Source organism: Procambarus clarkii, chromosome 64 (assembly GCF_040958095.1).
Source record: "Procambarus clarkii isolate CNS0578487 chromosome 64, FALCON_Pclarkii_2.0, whole genome shotgun sequence".
Taxonomy (NCBI): Eukaryota; Metazoa; Arthropoda; class Malacostraca; order Decapoda; family Cambaridae; genus Procambarus; species Procambarus clarkii.
In genome coordinates this window covers 3,430,581-3,453,355 of record NC_091213.1, presented here as the reverse complement: position 1 = coordinate 3,453,355, position 22,775 = coordinate 3,430,581, and the positions used below count along the sequence as shown (strand labels likewise).

Sequence of the window (22,775 nt, the reverse complement as noted above, 5' to 3'; positions counted from 1 at the left end):
AGGTTGGTTTTCCACCTGGATGCCCCAAGGCCGCCCCATTTTGGTTAGGTGCTGTTCGCCCCTTCCCTCCCTGTTCCCGGCTCTGAACCTTTTCAGGTTTCGGGGTCGGGGCGGGGTTTAGTTGGAGCCGAGACTCAGGCGGCTTCGAGGGCTACCATGTTCGGGTTGAGGACGGAGGTTTTCAAGCCTGTTCCTTCTGCCAAGGCTTCTGGGTCTTACCAGAGGCCCATCTTTGCTGCCTTTCCCCTGGACTCTTCCTTTTATTTAAGGGCGGAGGGTGTGGAGGACGGCTCTGCCCCGGGGCCTCTGTTGTGGGTTCTCAGGGCTGTGGGGGATGCCTGCTTGCAGTTCTGGGGCTGTTTCCCCCTGCCTGGGTTTTCTGCGTCTGGGCAGGGTTTTTCGTCCCTCTAGTCTGCTTGCTTCCCACATTTGCTGGTGTGTGTTTGGCTCTATTGCATTGGTCAGGGCTCCTTTGTTTTGATGGCCATTTTATTTTCTGTGGATAACTCTCTGCTTAGACACTGGCGGTGCTGTCGTTTGTTTACTGATGCCTGGTTGTGCGAGCTGGCGTTTTTGGGCGAGTTTTCACCTCCTTTCATGGGTTTTATCCTCCTGTTGCTGTTTCTTTGTTATTCTGGGATGTTCTACCCGTCTTCTGTTCCTTTGGGAATGCTTGGGTGTTGGTTTTTACACCGGTTTTTGCATTTTCTGTCTGTTTTGGATTTGGGCCCTAGGGTTTGGGCTCTGTCACTGTCTGTTTACGCTTGTTACACCTTGTCCCTCGGTTTTTGGTCTGTTTTGGCCGTTTTCCTGGGGGTTCTGTCTGGGTGCTGTGCTTTACCCTTTAGTGGTGCAAAACATTGGCAAATGTGGTAGTTTAGGTTTCCCCGGGTTCGATTTCAGGTTCCTATGGGTTTTTTGGTTTTGTTCCGGAGGTTTCTTCCTCTTGGGCCCCCTTTGTGGGTTTAAAGGGGCTTTGCTACCTCGTTTGTGACCCGGTTCTATCTTCTGGGGTTCCAGGGTCTTCCTGGCTTGCAGGCTGATCTTTTTGGGTCTTGGCACGTGTTGTGGTCGTGCCAGGGCTTTGGGTTTTTGTTGTCGAGATGGGCGTTTTGGTGCAGTTTTTGTGCTCTCTTGGTGCCTTCTTCATCTGGCTGGCGTAATGCTCTCTGCCCACCAGTCGATGGCTTGTCTTTTTCTTTTCTTTAATTTTTCAATTTTACTTAAATGTATGTTTTTTATACATTTTGTGTATGAAAGTATGTATGTATATATGTGTATATGTGTCTTTCTTTGTCTTTCCCTTCAGAAGCGTTGCTGTGGCTGTGGTCCTGCCTGCGGCTGTTTATGAGGGGGTCCCGGGTCACTCAGCGGTTGCTCAAGTGGTTGTGCGGGAGTCTCAACTTCGCCGTGCTTATCTGCCCATCGGGTAGGGTTTGGCTTCGGCGTCTGTTCAGTTCCTTCGGGGACTCCCCTTCCGTCTCTCGCAATCATTGGGTTCATTCTCCGCGGATCTTGTGTTAGTGCTGTGTCACTGGCCTCCTCTTTGGGGTTTTCCGGGTTTTGTGCCTTGGCGCCTCCCTGAGCCTTCGCTCGATGTGTTCACGGATGGGTCATCTCTTGGCTAGGGCTTTGTGGCCAGTGCTCACCAGGCCGGCCAGGGATGGTGTGATCTGTCCATCCATTGGGCTCACAGCACGGTTCAGGAATTCGTGGCTGTCTGGTTGGTTTGCGCTTCGGAGGGTTCGGGTCACTCGGGGCTCTCCCATCCGGTTCCATTCAAACTGTTTTTCGGTGGTTCATTGCCGGAACCACAGGGATTCTCTTAGGTCCTTGACCTTTGGGGTTTGTCCCTTTGAGTGGCTCGTCTGCTGGATCCTCGGGGTTTGGCTAGCTGGGCATTTCATGTCTGGGGTGTCCTACAGCCTGGCGGACGGCCTGTCTCGGTTCTTTCCTCTGTTCACGGTTTGGCCGGTCGTCGTCAACTCATTTTGTTGGCTCTGCCAAATGTACGGACGCCTGGACATGGACATCTTCGCGTCGGCGATGTCTCGGCGTCTCCCATTCTATGTGGTGCCTTTACCCGCCTGTAATTACCTAAGTGTAATTACCTAAGTGTAGTTACAGGATGAGAGCTACGCTCGTGGTGTCCCGTCTTCCCAGCACTCTTTGTCATATAACGCTTTGAAACTACTGACGGTCTTGGCCTCCACCACCTTCTCACTTAACTTGTTCCACCCATCTACCACTCTATTTGCGAAGGTGAATTTTCTTATATTTCTTCGGCATGTGTGTTTAGCTAGTTTAAATCTATGACCTCTTGTTCTTGAAGTTCCAGGTCTCAGGAAATCTTCCCTGTTGATTTTATCAATTCCTATTACTATTTTGTACGTAGTGATCATATCACCTCTTTTTCTTCTGTCTTCTAGTTTTGGCATATTTAATGCTTCTAACCTCTCCTCGTAGCTCTTGCCCTTCAGTTCTGGGAGCCACTTAGTAGCATGTCTTTGCACCTTTTCCAGTTTGTTGATGTGCTTCTTAAGATATGGGCACCACACAACAGCTGCATATTCTAGCTTTGGCCTAACAAAAGTCATGAACAAATTCTTTAGTATATCGCCATCCATGTATTTAAAAGCAATTCTGAAGTTAGAAAGCATAGCATAGGCTCCTTGCACAATATTCTTTATGTGGTCCTCAGGTGATAGTTTTCTATCTAGAACCACCCCTAGATCTCTTTATCAGAATTCTTTAAAGATTTCTCACATAATATATAGGTTGTGTGGGGTCTATGTTCTCCTATTCCACATTCTATAATATGACATTTATTAACATTAAATTCCATTTGCCAAGTGGTGCTCCATCTACTTATTTTGTCCAGGTCTTCTTGAAGGGCATGACAATCATCTAAATTTCTTATTCTTCCTATTATCTTAGCATCATCAGTAAACATGTTCATATAATTCTGTATACCAACTGGTAGATCATTTATGTAGACAATAAACATCACTGGTGCAAGAACTGAACCCTGTGGTACTCCACTTGTGACATTTCTCCATTCCAATACATTGCCTCTTATTACTGCCCTCATTTTTCTATCAGTCAGAAAATTTTTCATCCATGTTAGAAGCTTACCTGTCACCCCTCCAATATTTTCCAGTTTCCAGAACAACCTCTTATGTGGAACTCTGTCGAAAGCCTTTTTTAGGTCCAGATAGATGCCGTCAACCCAACCATCTCTTTCTTGTAATATCTCTGTGGCTCGATCATAGAAACTGAGTAAATTCGATACACAGGATCTTCCAGATCGAAAACCATACTGTCTGTCTGATATTATATAACTTCTCTCCAGGTGTTCTACCCATTTAGTTTTGATTAGTTTTTCCAATACTTTCACTATTACACTTGTCAGTGATACAGGTCTATAATTGAGGGGGTCTTCCCTGCTGCCACTTTTGTAGATTGGAACTATGTTAGCTTGTTTCCACACATCTGCTACGATTCCTGTACACAGGGATGCCTGAAAGATCAGGTGAAGTGGAATGCTGAGCTCAGATGCACATTCTCTCAGAACCCATGGTGAAACGCCATCTGGGGCAGCTGCTTTGTTCCTCCCGAGCTCCTTTAGCATATTTTCCACTTCATCTTTAGACACCTCTATCTGCTCTATGTTGTTCTTTGGAATTCTTATTGTGTCTGGTTCTCTGAAGATTTCATTTTGTACAAACACACTTTGAAACTTTTCATTTAATGTTTCACACATTTCCTTTTCATTTTCCGTGAATCTGTTTCCCATTTTCAACCTCTGGATATTATCCTTTACCTGCAATTTGTTGTTTATGAATTTGTAGAATAGGCCCGGTTCTGTTTTACATTTATCCGCTATCCCTTTTTCAAAATTTCTTTCTGCCTCTCTCCTTACTGCCTTATAGTTGTTTCTCGCATCTTTGTATCGCTGGTATGTTTGGGGGTTTGGCCTCTTCCTATACTGATTCCATTTTTGTGTCTTTTGGTCTCTTGCCCTCTCACAATTTCTGTCGAACCAATCCTGTTTTCTGGCCCTGCATCTCTGTTTTGGTATGAAAGTTTGTGTGCCTTCCTCGTATATTTTTTAAAATTTGGCATACATTTCATTTACTTCCCTGCCTAGCAACAATTCTGTCCAATTACACTCATTAAAAAAATTTCGAAGTTCCCCATAGTGTCCTCTCCTTAAATCGAGTTTATCAACTGTTTCAATGTCCCCATTTTCTTCTAGATGATATCTTAAAGCATAATCAATGTCTAACAGGACGTGATCAGTCTTTCCCAAGGGAGGAAGGTACTGGATGTCAAATATCTCTTCTTCTTTCCTGGTGAATACTAGATCCAGTACTGACGGTACATCTCCTTCCCTCATTCTTGTGGCCTGCTTTATGTGTTGATACAAGAATGTCTCCAGAATGAGGTTCACAAATCTGCATGTCCAAAAGTCCTCCATTCTTGCTTCATAGGCCCCCCAGTCTATTGCTTTAAAGTTGAAGTCCCCCAGTATCAACAGTCATGATTTATCTTTATCTGCTTGTGCAATAATATCTCTCATGACCTTATGAGGCCCTCTCGTTTGTCATCCAGTTCTTCCTTTGTCCATGTGTTGCTTGCTGGTGGGCTGTAGGCACTTAAAATTATCAGCTTATCATCCTGATTCCAGACCTGCAATGCCATTATGTCAATATCTCGAGGGTTTTCAAATATTAACTCTCTTACCTTCAGGTGTTTTTTCACCAGTACAGCCACTCCTCCTCCCTTCCTAGTTTTCCTGTCATGTCTCCAAACTGAATAGCCTCTTGGGAATATGACTTCATTTATTATATTTCCTTCAAGTTTCGTCTCTGATAATGCGACAATATCTGGGACCCTAAGCTGGATTATATCTTGCAACTCCAAAGTTTTTGATCTCACTTCATATATGTTGGTAAATACAATTTTCAGGAACATGTTCCCTTTTCCTTTGCTCTTTACTCCCTCTTCCACTACTGATCTTGTTGCTTTGTTTTTATGTACCATTTCACAAGCTTTCCAGTCCCTGTCACTTTGTAAAAAAAAGAATTTCTGTCTTCTTCATTTTTATCCCCATTTAGACGTTTTGCCTCAATTAGGTTCATTTTCAGCTTTTCTGTCTTCCTTGGAGAGGTCTTGTCTTATTGACCAAAGTTTACCAACCTCATCACTCTGCAATTTCCTGGCATTTCTTAGCACATCCATCATGTTTTTCACTCCATTAAACGTCACCCTTAAGGGGCGGTTCTTTTCTTTCTCATATTTTCCTATTCTTCTAAAATCACTGACATTTTCCTTTGAACCTTCTCCCAAACCTACTATTTTCTCTATGATTTTCATCTCTTCTGCGGCTCTGTCCACCCTAGATGAAATTTCCTTCTCTAAACATCCAAAAATGATTATGGACTTAGTTCTATCTGCAGTGTTTTGTACCAGTTTACTGTTGGTAACCAGTTCTTTCCTAATTGCTTGCCTAATTTCTGCTTCTTGTTGGTCATTTCTGGTTTTGACTTCTGAACACACTTCTTTGATAGTCTCTTTCTCTTTTACAACTTGAGCATATGTCAGTTTTATTTCTTCTTTATACTTTTCTAGTTCTTTATTCACCTCCTCTATGTGAATTGTCAGTGAAGTTTCCAGTTGGAGATCCTTACCTAACTCTATGTTAGCCCTAAGGCTTGCTTGGAGTTGTTCACCATACGAGTCTATTTTCTTGTTTATTTCTTCAAAGTCACCACACTTCACTTTCCACGCCTCATTTTCTTTCACTAGTTCCTTGATTTGCTCCTCCTGATTTGTTACCTTATCTGTTAATGCAGTAATAATCTTACCTTGCTGAAGAATACTCCCTTTTAGAGTGCAAAGCTCACTCCTAAGAGCTCCATTGTCCTCTTCCAATTTAAGCACTTTTTCTTCATACTTCTTTTGCATATCCTCAATTATCTCTAACCTGCCAAGAACACCTCCTTTCCTTATATCTTGTGGTGAGAATCCTTTGAAGCCATCATCTGTTGGTGTGTCTACATTCCCAGTGGTGGTGGTGGTGGCGGCGGCCATCTTTGTTTTTGTTCTAGAACCAAATTGTCTGCTCCTGTGCGTTCTTGTGTTGCTTTGAGTTGCAGCCTGTTGTCTCGGCTTCACGTTGCGGAGTTTGTGGCGGCCGCCTCCCGGATCAGCCCTTTCTTTTCCTTCTCTTTGGGTATGAAGCTCCAAGGAGCCATAGGGGCTCCCCACAGAAAACCAGTGTTGAATGTAATGAAACGCCATTTTCTGAGTGAACCCCGGAGGCTCCCTAGCAACCCTTCCTCCCACTGGTCGGCTTTTTTTTTTTTTTTTCGTTGGTTGAAGCTTAGCTTCCGAACTGGTGCAAGGCAGCCAGCGCGGTGAGGTCCGGGGCCCCCTTCCCCTCTCAAGGCGGGGAGGACTGCGCGGACAATCGGCGCGGCAGTAAAGTGTGATGTTTGCTTGTTTCCTTGGGATTGTTGGGAGTTCTACCTCTCTGTTCATTTTTTGGTTTTAGTTTTTTACCATGTGGGGTTTGTTTTATTATGCCTATCTTTCTGGGTGCCTAACCCTGGTCGATGGCAGATAAGGCAGTAAGTAAGTAATTATCAAAAGAAGGCACCAAACCGGGAAGGCTATGTAGCACCATCAAATGTGCAGAATAATCAGAGGGGGCTAAATATCACCAAGGATGCTAATACGGGAAACAAAACGCATAAGGCGAACGATATCAAAAGTATCCGAGTCACCAAGAATTCTATTGAGGGACAGGTGACCGCGAGGGGCGGTCGGAAAGCAAGACACACGCTCGTCCTGGAAGTCAGGACATTCAAGGACATGCACGACCGTAAGAGGGACAATGCAACTAGGACAATAAGGAGCAGGGCGGCGCTCCATCAAGTGACCATGGGTTAAGCGAGTATGGCCAATACGCAACCTCGCCAGAGTCGTTTCCCAACGCCGGTTACGGTGGTAGGAGGACGGCCACGAGGAAACACAACATTTAAGAGTACGAAGTTTGTTACCAGTAACAGACGACCAAGAAGCCTGCCAATGGGTAAGGACGGAGGAATGGATAACCGGGTAAAAGTCGGAATATGGAATACCTTTATGAGAGATGGGACAAGAGCGGACAGCTTCCTTGGCGGCAGCATCCGCACGCTCATTTAAAGACACACCAATATGGCTGGGAACCCAACAAAACTCAACCGACTTAAATTTACTGTGAACAAGAAACGGCCAATGCTGGATCTCGACAACTACTGGATGAACCGGATTAAAGGACCCGAGAGCCATGAGGGCACTACGAGAGTCAACAACAACTACAAAGGAAGACTGACAACGAGAAAGCAGGAGACGAAGAGCATAGAGAATAGCATAAAGCTCTGCTGTAAAGATGCTAGTCTCCGGAGGTAAGCGACACATATAAGTGCGATCAGGAAAAACAACAGAGTAGCCAACACCATCCGCAGACTTAGACCCATCGGTGAAGACAGAAACGGAGCGGGAGTGAGAAGAAAAGTGCTCGAGGAAAAGGCGTTTTAGAACCGTAGGAGGGGTAAAAGCTTTAGTGATACGGGTCAAGGATGTACAAAACCGCGGAAGAGGGACTCTCCACGAGGGCAAAGAAGGAACAACACGAGGAGAAACATCAGAAATACGAACGTAAAGAGAATCCTGTAGGCGAGATAACCGGACAGAAAGAGGGAGGTGGTGAAGAGGAACAGGAACCGCAGGAGGGGTGAAAGTTAAAGCACGACAGAGGCGAGAGGAAGGATGTTGCAAGGACCACGCAAGATAGCGAAGACAGTAGCGATCACGGCGGTCCTGGAGAGACAGGAAGCCAGTGTCAACATACAAGCTAAGGATGGGAGTCGAACGAAAGGCACCAGAACTGAGGCACAACCCAGTATGGTGCAAAGCATCAAGACGGCGAAGAGTAGAAGGAGAAGCAGACGAGTAAGCAGGGCAACCATAATCGAGCTTAGACAGGACGAGAGAGGAATGTAAAGCAAGGAGAGTGCGCCTATCTGCCCCCCAAGAAGTAGGGGACAAGACCCGAAGGAGGGTAAGGGTCTTAGAGCACTTAACACGGAGGTAAGAGATATGGGGAGACCAAGACAAACGAGTGTCAAGGAATAACCCCAAAAGCTTCGCGGAATCTTTGTATTCAAGGGGATGACCATAAAGTGACAAAGAGGGACAAAGAACGACCCATTTCCGCGTAAAAGTCATGGCACAAGTCTTAGAAGGAGAGAACTTAAAGTCATGATCGGTGGCCCAGCAGATAAGGAAAACCCCAACCACAAGGGGGTTTTCCAGGGCCATTGCTCTCTGAAACCTCTCTGAAGAGGCCAGAGGTTTGGCGCTGGTCCCTGATAGGTCTGAACTCCTTAGCTAATGTCCCGGTCTAATATAACATACTGTACATTAGCCCAATAAGCTTCAGGGAGCCTCCGGGGCTCACCCAGAAAATGGCGTTTCATTACATTCAATGCTGGTTTTTTAAGGTTATCAGGAAAAGTATGATACTAGAAATTTATTGAATAGCAGAGTTATAGGTGATGCAAGTGCATAAGTGACACTTTTATAGTCATTTAATTCATTTGTTTATTCATTAATTATTGTTAATTCATTAGTTGGAATTCTAATATTCCTAGCTTTGGTTTTATGTGAGTGAATTATGGATATAATGTCCATCAGGCTGACTAGTAAAAGGAGTAGAGTTAGGATAGCTGCAGGTGAGATATGCAGTAACATGTGTCTGGGTGTCTGGGATTTTTCTGGCAAGGGTAGCACTAATTGATGGAAAGAAGCTATTAAATTCAGTTGCAATTTCTAAGTCTGTTGCAAGTGTGTAACCATACTTAGAGAGTTTTATCTACATGTCATCGATGCTATATTGTTTATTTCTTCTATATTTTATTTAAAATTTTATAACTTGGATAGGCTAATTAAGTAAATAGTTCCTCAAGAAACAAATGGAAGTAGCATGCTGGCTTGTATGCAATAATTAAAACCACATGCTTCTAATAATAAATAAATAAATGTTTATTTAGGTAAGGTACATTGATGGAATTATAGATAGAGCTAGTACATACAATGCCTAAAGCCACTATTACGCAAAGCGTTTCGGGCATGAAAAACATTAATGACTAAATCTTAATACTAATTGAGTTTAAATGAAATGAGTCTAAATCTTAATACTAATACTTCTTTGTATGTAAACTGGTCTACTACACTACCTACATTTGTATATAATATCTTGTAAAGTGTCCTCAAATGGATTGCTTTTATGTAAGGGGTCTTGCAGCAATGCATTCTTTTGTAAAGCAGTCTCTTGACTGTCAATAATATTCCCTTAACACCTTGTATTACAGTACATGGAAGGTCTGTTGGGCTAACTTTTGACACTGATCTTCAACTTGTCAAGGTCTCTCTTAGTTGTATATTGTTTATATTACAGATACTTGATACTCAAATTTAAAGTAGTAATATATTTTAAAGAAGATTTTCATATATTTGACTTACATGCTAGACGGTTAAAGCTAAAATTTTACACAAGATTTTCTTGGTCTAGATAATTCAGATAATTTATCACCTAATTCTCATTAGGTGATAAATCTTTTGTTACATATTTCCACTGTAGCTTTCAGTTTCAAAGCCCATCAAATTTGAGACTAGTTTTGCATAAATAAAGGTATCCTTAATTATTCATGGTGAAATATCCTTTCATACTTCAATAAGCCCACCTGATTAGCTATATTTGGCAATGAGGTAAATTTTATTTACAATTTTGCAGGTTCCTTTTCATGGTTTTCCAAATGGCACCGCTCATTTTCTGTCAGAGAAAATAGCCACCTCTGCAGAGGAAGTTCGAGGTATGCCTTACTGTTGTGTGTGTTTCATCAGTTTTCTGAGTGATATTTTACTACTGTTTCTAAACACATTATAGAATTAGAATTCATTTCATGTACTGTAGACCCTCTGCAAAAGGTATGAGGACCCTTGTAGAGTTGTCAGCATTGCTACTCCAGAGGTGCCTGGGGCAGAGCCATTGTCCACTCCTACCACCTGGGATAGAAAAGTGGAGTCCAAGGGAGAGGCTTCAAAAAAAGAAGGGACTGGCTGAGGAAAAGAATAGCCTGAAGCCTCAGCGAGACTGGTTGGCTTAGCTGCCTCCATGCCTGAATTAGAAGGGGGCAAACCCCATAGCTGACCAAAAGCCATATTAAGGGTTAAACCCATGTTCTGACCCCGAAACCTTCAGATGCTTCACAGCTGGAAGCAAAGGGGGGGGGGGGGAGATCAGAGGATTGGTGAACCACACTCAAAGGGGGGAAGGAAGAGGTTCAGTTAACCAGAGGTTGAGTTAACCAACACCCCCAAATCCAGGCCCCTAAACATCAAATGCAGTCACCGTGGCATATTGATAAGACGCTCGCCTAGCGTTTTGCAAGTTCTTTGTCCTGGGTTTGTATCTTGGCCGGGGAGGATTTACTGGGTGCAAGTCCTTAACTGTAGCCTCTGTTTACCCAACAGTAAAATTTGTACCTGGTTGTTAAACGATTTGGCGGGTCATATTCTAGGGAACATAGGATTAAGGACTTGCCCAAAATGCTATGGGTGCTAGTGGCTGTACAAGAATGTAAAATGCTTGTATATATAAATAAATAAATAAATAAAAATAAATAAAAATGGGGCAGCTCCAGGGCATCCAAACAGGCACACAACTTAGACCGCTGCAATACAGAATACCTAGGTCACCAGGTGGTCGACTAATGTGCTCTAGCCTAATCAGGAAGGTCAGAAAGAAGAGTAACAAGCCGGGAACAAATCCCATTGATTCAGGGGTCAAAGGTGTCACTGACAAAACAGGCAGCATGCTGGAGGCAGAAGGAATGAACAACGTATCATGACATGGATGATGTGCCATCCAGGAAAAGTAGCCCTATAGGAAGCACTTTTCACTTCCCCACAGAAAACCAGCATTGAATGTAATGAAACGCCATTTTCTGAGTGAGCCCCGGAGGCTCTCTGGCAACCCTCCTTCCCACCCTCCCTCTGGTCGGTGGTTTAACATGTTGTTTGATGCTGAGCTTCCGCACTGGAGTGCTGGGTAGCCGGTGTGGGGAGTACCGGGACTCCCCTCTCCCTCTCTCGGGGAAGAGAGGGGACGGCTGGCCAGACGAGCAGCATGGCAGTTGAGTGTGACGTTTACTTGTTTGCTTGTTTTCTTTGGATTGGAGGGAGTTCTACCTTTCCGTTTGGTTTTTCTTTATACTTTTATCATGTGGGGTTTGTTTTATTATGCCTACTTTTTCTGGGTGCCTAACCCTTGTCGATGGCAGATAAGGAAAACCCCCCAACCACAGAGGGTTTTCCAGGGCCATTGCTCCATGCAATCTCTCTGAGGGGGCCAGGTTCTGGCTCTTGATCCCTGGTAGGTTGAATTCAATAGACTAATGCCCTGATCTAATATATCACACATTAGCTCGATAGCTCCAGGGAGCCTCCGGGTCTTACCCAGAAAATGGCATTTCATTACATTCAACACTGGTTTTTTGGTTGCTTTAACATCAGCTGTCATCAGTGGACAATGTCATACATACCAACATTAAAAATCCCAAAAATGCCCACATTGTTGTTATTTTCTGTGAAGACATTACCTTCTATTCTTAGGTTATTTTTATTCCTCCTTATGTGACTGTGAAACAGTTTGGGCTGCTTCTTTGATGCTGTAATTGTCTAGTGGTGTTTCAGTTTCCCTTCTGACTATGATGTACAGTTTTTCATCTTGGCTAATAAATGTTTACACAGTCGAGATCAGCATTGCCATAGTTACCACTCAGTTTTCCGTTTTGGTGTGCTCTACCTTTCTGGCGAGTTTCTCTTGGGTACTTTAGTTGATCCTACATTCCCAGACTCCTCTGTCTCTATCAAGAGGGGGTTAGATTCTGGTCTTGGTCTTTGGTTGGCACTCTCACATTTTTGAAGCTTGGTGTGGTTCTTAAGTATGTCAGCTGGTCATGTGGGTAGCAAGGCGACATACCAAAAAGACGAATTTCATTACATTTAACTTTTTTCTTTTTAATAAAGATCTACTGAAAATAAGTCTCCCTACCAGGGGAATTACCTTGTTGTTTTGCCTTGTTTTTAGGCTAAATATTTCTGAACTGCGTGTTAGAATACCTCCTCAGATTTATTTCATTGATTGCAGCCTTATGTTGTGGCATGACATAGGTGTATGTTATCTTGAGGTTATCTTGAGATAATCTCGGGGCTTTAGTGTCCCTGCGGCCCGGTCCTTGACCAGGCCTCCACCCCCAGGAAGCAGCCCATGACAGCTGACTAACACCCAGGTACCTATTTTACTACTAGGTAACAGGGGCATAGAGTTATCTTCTTGAGGTTATCTTGAGATGATTTCGGGGCTTTTTTCTAGTGTCCCCGCGGCCCGGTCCTCGACCAGGCCTCCACCCCCAGGAAGCAGCCCGTGACAGCTGACTAACACCCAGGTACCTATTTACTGCTAGGTAACAGGGGCATAGGGTGAAAGAAACTCTGCCCATTGTTTCTCGTCGGCGCCCGGGATCGAACCCGGGACCACAGGATCACAAGTCCAGTGTGTGCCCGGTTAAGGACCGGGCCGTAGGGACACTATAGCCCCGAAATCAACTCAAGATAACCTCAAAATAACCCTTCAAGAACAGTTTAACTTTAGGCAAGCTTTGAAATAAGATGATACCTATTCTTAGCAATACATAGCCCTAGCTTTTTCTACTTGTGTATACATCAGCCAAAATTGATAGTTATACAACAATACAATACAATACAATACAATTTTATTTAGGTAAGGTACATACATACAATAAATATTTACAAGGATTGTTTAACTTATAGGTATAGCTAGTACATACAATGCCTAAAGCCACTATTACGCAAAGCGTTTCGGGCATGAAGTTTCTATGAAGAGTATCATAAATTTGGTAATTCAACGCAGCTTCTGTGTTGTGACGCTTTCATAAATGTGGGAAATTTTTGGGCAGGTCTATTTTTCCAGTTTGACTCTTGAGGTTTTTATTTCAGCTTCACTGCCAAACCACATCAGTGTTCCAGCTACTAATACAAGACTCCTTCAGAGAAATCCAGCATTGCATGGAGTTCCTCTTGCTGCCCAGTATTTCATGGCACCATCAGTTAGTATGACACCACTTATGGCACCTACCATGACAGCAGCATCTCCTCAAAGCATGGCACTGTCTTCAGGAACTTACTTAGTACCCTCAGCTTCTTTGACAGGTATGTATATAAACAATGTTTTATTTGTAAATGCCTAATTTATATAAAAGTAATGAGCTATGCTTTTGATGTCCAATCTTCCTAATGTTCTTTAACATTTTGTTTTATTTTTTCTAAGCGGGTCCCCTCAGTAGTTCCTCTCAAATTATTGCTCTAACATAGTTGTGCAGTATTAAAGGTATCAGGCTCCTTTAACCCTTAAACTGCGCAACGCGCCTGCAGGCTCACGTCTGGTTTGCGCAACGCGCCTCCGGGTATTTGTATTTTTCACGTTCCATTCAAAACTCCCGCGGCTACATGGGGTTCACATCAGCTTCCTCAGGGCTCTTGTAAACAGACGCCATCTTTAAAAAAAATCGTGGTCCACATTCCCGGGTGTGGGAGCCTCAGTAGTGTGTGAGCAACCAAGGCTGGCGCTCGCAGCATGAGCGCACAGCACTGCTGTTCAGCATGTGACCACAGCATCGCCTAATAATGCCAAAATATATGTATAACTTGTATTATTTAGTTATGGTAGTGTTATATTAGAGCCTGAGTGTGATAATGACTGGGTACAATGTTCAAATATCAGTGATTCAATGCTGTTCACGATGTTCACAGCGCTAGCCACAGCACCACAGCATTATTTCGTTCATCTAGGAATCTTCAAATGATTTCTTAGGTTCCTTTTCAAAATAAACGTGTGGTCAATTATTCATTTACAGGAATTAGTGACCAGGATTGTGATAATAGCAGGATTGTGGTTATAATTAGCGTTGTGCGTAGTATTGTGGAAGGAGGAATTTTGATGAGGGAGGGCGATAATTGAGGTAGCCTCATTGTGTGTGTGTGGCTGCCACTCTTGTTTTGCTCACCATACTAGCTTAGTGGTTCGCTATGGTCAACACATGTACATGGGTATATATAGTGTGTGTATATAGTGTAAGAACAGCAACAGGAGAATGTTGAGAGGACCTATTTCGGTGAGGGAGGTGACGTAATCGTAGCGTCGTCTGCTGTGTGATTTTTCATGCAGTGTATGGTGGCCACTGTACTGTTTGGACACAATACCGGCTTACTTCCATAGTTCTGGTAAATAAAACATGTAGATAGGTATATAGAACATGTGTAATAAGAACTATAATAATATGGTGGGAGGAACAATGTTGGCGAGTAAGATGTTGGAGTGAGTGAGACTGGCTGGGTGAGGCTGCTCTCACTCGAGGTGTTCTGAATGTGTTCATGGTCAAATGCTCCTATTGGCCCATACGAGGCAGCTGCTATTGGCCCATACGAGGCAGCTGCTATTGGCCCATACGAGGCAGCTGCTATTGGCCCATACGAGGCAGCTGCTATTGGCCCATACAAGGCAGCTGCTATTGGCCCATACGCGGCAGCTGCTATTGGCCCATACGAGGCAGGTGCTATTGGCCCATACGAGGCAGCTGCTATTGGCCCATACGGGGCAGCTGCTATTGGCCCATACGAGGCACCTGCTATTGGCCCATACGAGGCAGCTGCTATTGGCCCATACGGGGCACCTGCTATTGGCCCATACGGGGCAGCTGCTATTGGCCCATACGGGGCAGCTGCTATTTGCCCATACGAGGCAGCTGCTATTGGCCCATACGAGGCAGCTGCTATTGGCCCATACGAGGCAGCTGCTATTGGCCCATACGAGGCAGCTGCTGTTGGCCCATACGGGGCAGCTGCTGTTGGCCCATACGAGGCAGCTGATATTGGCCCATACGAGGCAGCTGATATTGGCCCATATGAAGCAGCTGCTACGCGGTGTTCTGAATGTGTTGATGGTGAATGTATATAGTGTGTGACAGTGTATAGTGTGTAAATAGATTGTATATATACCAAATTAGCATGATACATAGTAAATATGTGCTGCATATGTGCGCACAAGTTTCATGCACGTAACACAGTGTCTACGGACAGTACGGATGTTGTACTGCGATATTATAGTGTACGTGTTCATTATACATTGGATTGGCACATAAAAACAATGAAAATGTATTTGGAAAGGTGCGCAAAAAATGAACGAAAATATATTCGCGGCAACTCGCGCACCCCGCCCCGAGCGCCCCACCGCCCCCGAGAGCTTACGGCACGGGCGCACGGGGAATGATGACGTCACGCCCCAACTTCCGGACCCCATAGCAGCCAAAGTAAGTACAATTTCGATTTTTTTTTTACATACCCATACTGAGGGAAGGGTTTTTGACACTTTAAAAAGAAAAAAGAATTTTTTCCAGAGAATTTATTTCCTGCGCACTGTGGGGGTGTCACATTTGGAGGCAACGCAGTTAAGGGGTTAACAATCTTTGCTCACTGGTTGCAAGTACCAGTCTAAAAATTCTCTTGCCTCTTCAAAGAGGCAGGGTAGCATGTGAAGATTATATATTAGCTCACAACTGTCGCAAATTTAAACAACACTCCTGAAAAATGTTTGGAAGTCAATACTCTACCAAACACAGAAATATCAACGTCAACCTTACATGCTGACATATGTAAAGTTTTGAGGCTAGGTAATGGTGATGGCTAAAGGATATGAGCTGGATAGTGTTGAGATTGATGAAACAATCAATTCATAAATTTTTTAAATAAGGCAAATAGGACACTAGAATTTATTTTTAGATGCATTTTAATAAAACATCTGGTGTTATTCTTCAGCTGTATCTTGCTTCTTTTAGGCTCCATTTAGATTATGCAGTTCAGTTTTGGTCACCATACTATAGAATGGACATAAATTCACTAAAACGAAAGCTGGCCTGATGGGCTCACACACATATAGCATAGCGTCAACACAGGTGACAGGTATTGCCATAATGCCTCCAATATAACATGTCTATTGCCAACTCTAGGTACAATGTTGCTATTATTATCAACATCCTGAATATGAATAATTTTTTTACAAGTTCATTTTCTATAGGAACATGAGGTTCCATTTCCTGATGCATAGATGCACCAAACTACGACTGTGTGATATGGATGTCTGCCTCATTCTGGGAACATCCTGACCAGCATTGGGTTCAGATATTGAACCTTAATCATAGTTCTTATCAGAGTCAATATCTTTTATGATACTATCATTACTAAATAATTGCAGTTATTTATTTCATAATTATTTAGTGATGCTGTGGACATGAGCGGCATAGTAGTGCTGTGAGCTGCTGCTGCATGTGCTACTTATGGTTACCTTCTTAGTACTGAGAACCTCACACCCACGAGGGATGCCTATAATGTTTTTCCAAGACGGCATTTGTTTACTTGAAGGCCTGAGGAAGCAGATGTGAGGTCTGTGAATCTACAGAAGTTTTAAATCTTGTGCATTATTTTAAAGCTTCAAACAACACATGGACAAAGGAGGAACTAGATAACAAACGAGAGCCTCATAATGGTCATGAGAGAGATTATAGTAGAAGCAGATTAAAGATAAATCACCATTGTTGGTACTGGGGGACTTAAACTTGAAAGCAATAGACTGGGAGACCTACAAAGCAAGAACGGAGGACATTTAAACAGGCAGATTTGAAAACCTCATTCTGGAGACATTCATGTATCAACATGTCAAGCAGGCCACAAGAATGAGGGAAGGGAATGTTCCGTCAATACTGAATCTAATAGTCACCAGGAAAGAAGAGGAGATATTTGACTTCCAGTACCTTCCTCCCTTAGGAACGGGTAATCATATCCTGTTGGAAACTAAATACACTTTGTGATATTATCTAGAAGAAAATATGCTAAGTGAGAAGGTGGTGGAGAGCAAAACCAATTACAGTGGAACCTCGGGTAACGAGCAGCCCCATCTACGAGCATTTCAGGTAACGAGCGAGCCATTCACAGAAAATTTGTCTCGACTGATGAGCTTCCACTCGGTTAATGAGAAAACAACGTGGTTCTTCCTAGCATTTCCACGCTGGATCTCGCAAATTCTCGGATACCTCCGACGACAGTGTTGTTTTATTACCCAGGATAAGCATCGCTTTGCATTTATTTGTGCTTTTCTTTGTTTTTTTTTTTTGTGGTATTTTGACTACAATTTGTAACCCACAGTGTCACCAAAGAAGCTACTTGCTAAAGATAGTGATGTCAAAAAGAAGAAAGACACAATTATTGTAGATTTGAATGACTTCATAAGGTAAAGTACAATTGAAAACAGTAAAACAAAACATTTATAATGCAGTAATTACATGTACAGTATTATAATTACATTATAAAATTTCATATTGATGTTGGAGGATCCATTAGTCCCCTACCACCAGTCAGAAGTCTGATGGTAGGGGATGGTGTCAGAAGTCTGGTGGTGTCAATGGTAGGGGGATGGTGTCAGTGGTGGGGAATGGTGTCAGAGAAGTCTGGTGGTGGGGAATAGTAAATACCTAAGTGTAGTTACAGGATGAGAGCTACGCTCGTGGTGTTCCCGTCTTCCCAGCACTCTTTGTCATATAATGCTTTGAAGTTACAGTACTGACGGTTTTGGCCTCCACCACCTTCTCACCTAACTTGTTTCAACCATCTACCACTCTGTTTACAAAAGTAAATTTTCCTATATTTCTCCGGCAGCTTTGTTTCATTAATTTAAATCTAAGACCTCTTGTTCTTGAAGTTCCGGGTCTCAGGAATTCTTCCCTATCAATTTTATCGATTCCCGTTACTATTTTGTATGTAGTGATCATATCGCCTCTTTTTCTTCTATCTTCTCTATCTTCTAGTTTTTCCATATGTGTTGCTAAGGGCTATTTGGTCATTGTCACCCACAGGTGCATAAAAAAAAAATCTTCTAAACCTGTTAATTTGTGTTCCCTGATCACGGGAAAAATAATAAAAAAAATTGTAAGTAGCATATTTTGCCCGCTATAGGGCGGGGAAATCTGGCAAAAAAAAATAAAAAGAGGCGCTAACTCAGCATGCGTCCGAGGTGGTCTGCTTTGCCCCAGCTGTCAGGCAGGAGTGGACACAGAGATAATTACCTAATTATTTCAATGTCTCTGATTTTTCTTCATTTTTTGCTGTAATATTATTCAGTAGTGTGTAGTGTGATATATTTATATAATAAAATGTGTGAATCATCACCGTACTCAAAATTATGGTGTGTATATTATTGATTCAATTATTGTGCTCATAAAACAATAAACAAATACTTTGTCGGATATTAAACTATATACACAGGTTACATGTATGTATCTGCATGTTTTGTTCACCATAACGAACTACAAAGTTGATATTCCGAGTCAAAAAGCAGCGAAGTGTGGCCACATCTGCCAGTCGGCCTCTCGCTGCCACTCCCTCCCTTAATGACTCCTTACTCGCCCACATCCTCCTCCCACCATACTGTTTTTGCTTTTATACTGTTTTTGCTTTTATTCACTATATACAGACATTACATATAAGTATCTACATCTGTGTTCGCCATAACGAACCACTAAGTTGGTATGCTGAGTGGCAGTGGCAGCCAGTGACAGCCCACCACTGAAACAGGGGGGGTTGCTATTGCGTCGGTTACGGCCACCAGAAACAGGGGGCCATGACCGACGCAATAGATACGAAAACACCAGCAAATGTGGGAAGCAAGCAGACTAGATAGACGAAACACTTCCCTATAGCAGAAAACCCCGGCAGGGGCAAACAGACCCAGAACTGCTAGCAGGCATCCCTCACAACCCCGGGAACCCACAACAGAGGCCCCGGGGAAGAGCCGTCCTCCACGCCCTCTGCCCTTAAAGAAAAGGAAGAGTCCAAGGGCAAGGCAGCAAGAAAGGGCCACTGGTAAGACCCAGAAGCCTTGGCAGGAGGAACAGGCTCGAAAACCTCGGTCCCCAACCCGAACGGGGCAGCCCATGATACCGCCAGAGTCTCGGCCCCAACTAAACCCCACCCCGACCCCGAAACCCACAGACGGTCAGGAGCTGGGAACAGAGAAGGAAAAGGGCGAACAACACTTAACCAAACGGGGCAGCCCCGGGATATCCGAGTGGGAAACCAATCTAGCGCGTTGTAGCAACCTAAACCAAGCTTGCAACGCGGATGCCGCCTGTACTCTGAACAGTAATAACATCAGGAGAGTACTGGAGAACAAGCCGAGAACACAACTCGCAAGACTCCGGGTCAAGTTGTCGGTGACCCAACAGGTAGCATGATGGAGGTAAAAGTGGCGACTGTCACCTGGAGACAAGGGCACAGCAACCAACGAACCCGCTAAAGACAGGTTGGAACCCAGAAGACACATTCAATGGTCCACCGAGCCCTGACAGGGTTTTCCAGGACCCGTAGGGGTAACAACTACGGGAAGCCCGGGCAAGGTGTTGCTAACCGGTTAAAACCCAAAACTAACAAGGGGTAGAGGACAACACTGAAAACCTCTGCGACGTGTACAATCACGGGGGCTCCTAGCAGAGGGCCACCAAACACTACCAGTGAAACCATAGCCACACTAGGCAGACCCCCACCAGGCAAACAAAAATAACAACAAAAGAGAAACCCAGCAAAAGTGCACCGTCTCCAGAGGCAACAGGAACCAGTCGCTGCATAGGTAGTAGGTCGCGCAACACCTTGACGCCCTAACCAGCATAATACCAGTCCTTACCCAAAGCCAAACTAGGACCTCAAGCCCCAGCTGGCCCCTAGTGCGAGGCAAATGTCGAGCAGCAAGAACCTCCATGGGAATGGTTCGTACACACAGGGCGCTTATGGAAGGAAGCCCCTAAGCACATGCAGCCCCGGTACTGATGAGGAACACTTGGCCACTTCACAACACAAAACACGGCAGTGAGCACCACGAAGGCAAACACCGCCTAGGAAACTGAGGCCAGAGAAGCGATTGTCCCGGTTGACATTAGCTTACAAACTGATGCTAGGCAGCCGCCGCAGCGAAGTGCAGGGCCCCCCCCCTTCCCCCTCTCAGGGTGGGGAGGGTATGTCCATCTTGAATTCTCATGGAGTTGTGAATATTGCAGAGTAAATACATAGTTTATTATGCAGTTAGCACTGTATTGATTATGTAGTTCTGTATGTTGCATACTACATCTACAAATACCATCCATGTATTTAAAAGCAATTCTGAAATAGGAAAGTGTAGCATAGCCTCCTCGCACAATGTTCTTTGTGTGGTCTTCAGGTAATAGTTTTCTATCTAGAACCACCCCGCAGCTAACAGCTGAGTGAACAGCGCTTCAGATTCGTGGTCCTGAGGTTCCGGGTTTGATCCCGGTGGAGACAGAGACAAATGGGCAAAATGTTTCTTTCACCCTGATGCTCCTGTTACCTAGCAGTCAATAGGTAGTTAGTAGGGAGTTAGTCAGCTGCTACGGCTGCTTCCTGGGGGTGTGTAACAAAAAGGAGGTCTGGTTGAGGACCGGCCTGCAGGGACGCTAAGCCCCGAAATCATCTCAAGATAACCCCCAGATCTCTTTCTTTATCAGATTTTTTTAAAGATGTCTCACATAATTTGTAGGTTGTGTTGGGTCTATGTTCTCCTATTCCACATTCCATAAATTCACATTAAATTCTATTTGGCAAGTGGTGCTCCATACACTTGTCAAGGTCTTCTTGAAGGGCATGACAATCATCTAAGTTTCTTATCTTCTTTAGTATCTTAGCATCATCAGCAAACATGTTCATATAATTCTGAATTCCATCTGGTAGATTGTTTATGTAGACATTGAACATTACCTGTGCAAGAACTGAACCCTGTGGTACTCCATTCATGACATTTCTGTGACTACACTTCAGTAATTACAGAACTAATTTTACACTTCTGGGTCAAAAATATTATCTTTTACAATTAATTTGTTTTCTCTGCATATTTATGAACCAATTGTTGATTTGCAAACATGTGGGGAGGATATGGTTAGGCTCTGGAAATTAGTTTAATTCAAATTGAAAACAAGACTGCTTTTTCTCAGATTTATTCGAGGCCAGTGGATTATTAGCTCTGTATGATAATGAATAGCTTGGCATACCTTCTTTATGCTGTGATCACTTTGACACTTTATTCAGTTTAAGGTTATTTAACTAGCTTTAATCAGCATAAGTTTATTTAACTTGTATCTGTTTGTGATCTTACTCCTTTTAAATTTTGCAGGATATGAAAGTCTGAATCCTTATGCCCTGCCACCAGCATTCTATCAGCAGGCAGCACTTATGGCTCAACCAGGCATTGCAACACTCGAGAGGCCACGTTACAGTGCCACTGGAGAATAAGGCTAGTCATCCCCGCTTTTTCCCACGTAATGGTATTAAAATTACCGTGCACATTCAAATACTCTCTTAACATTCCTTATTTACAACAATACACGAGGAAAAATGTTGTAAGCCAAATAATGTTACAATATGAAGCTGCTTTACAGTGCATGCTGTAAATCGAGTTCCTTCCAGGTATCTTGTAAAGTTGCTCAGGAAATAGTGCTCAGTTCTGTCCTCAGTCAACAACTGCTCATGTACTTACACTGTATTGCTGCAAATTTCTGTAATAGCATCTTCAATCTAGTTGCTTTAACTGCAGTTATATATAAACTTTTCAAATTGTCTCCAAGTTAGTTAAGTTAAATTGTCTCATGTTAAAATTTATTTTATAAGAGATCGGAATTTGCACATATGTGATAATGTGCAGACTTCTTAAGATAACATTTCACTCATGGCTGTAAGTTAGGGAGATGGTGACGGATGATACAACTGCAAGACGAATTTAAGAATGAAGTCATAATCGGTTTGTGTGCACAACGTCCTGCTTTGTGAACACACATGGTCATTCCCTGTAGGTGTACTAAGCCCTGGCATATCCCTTTCCCCATGCTGCCTCAACATTTGTTCTCTCTCTCAGACTATTGCTTTGTTTGTGGCAGTAATGTATTCAAATCAGTTAAATTTGGGTACATCTGAGAGATTTAAAGAGGAGTCGGGGAGGGGGAATAGAATGGACATATTTGAACAAGATTGCTGTGTCACTGCATTGTGTCTTGTTTTTGCTAATTCCTAAGGGCAATGAGGTGTGTGTGTACGTATATTAATATAAAAAAAAAAATTATATATATATATATATATATATATATATATATATATATATATATATATATATATATATATATATATATATATATATATATATATATATATATGCATATGCATATGCATGCAGAAAAACCACATGTGAAAGAGAGAGAATGCTTAACCCGTTTTTGGCTAATTCGCCTTCATCAAAGCAAAGCAGAATGAACAATTCTAACATTCTACTTTGCTCTGATGAAGGCGAATTAGCCGAACACGCATTAAGCATTCTCTATTTTTCACATGTGGTTTATCTGCATACTCGGATCAGTGTTTTTGTGATCATTGTTGCATATTATATATATATTATATATATATATTATATATATATATATATATATATATATATATATATATATATATATATATATATATATATATATATATATATATATTTA

General features: G+C 43.0%; 1 protein-coding gene across 2 annotated transcripts in view; it reads left to right on the top strand.

Moving 5' to 3' along the window:
- LOC123768911 (probable RNA-binding protein 46) overlaps positions 1–21,615 on the top strand; it is a 78,132-nt gene extending 56,517 nt beyond the window's left edge. For both annotated transcript variants that reach the window (XM_045759711.2, XM_045759710.2), the window contains 3 exons: positions 9,845–9,923; positions 13,132–13,344; positions 21,416–21,615. In XM_045759711.2, the coding sequence (XP_045615667.1) occupies positions 9,845–9,923; positions 13,132–13,344; positions 21,416–21,534 (411 nt within the window). In that variant the 3' untranslated portion in view covers positions 21,535–21,615. The remainder of the gene's footprint in view (positions 1–9,844; positions 9,924–13,131; positions 13,345–21,415) is intronic.
- The last annotated feature ends 1,160 nt before the right edge of the window (positions 21,616–22,775 follow it).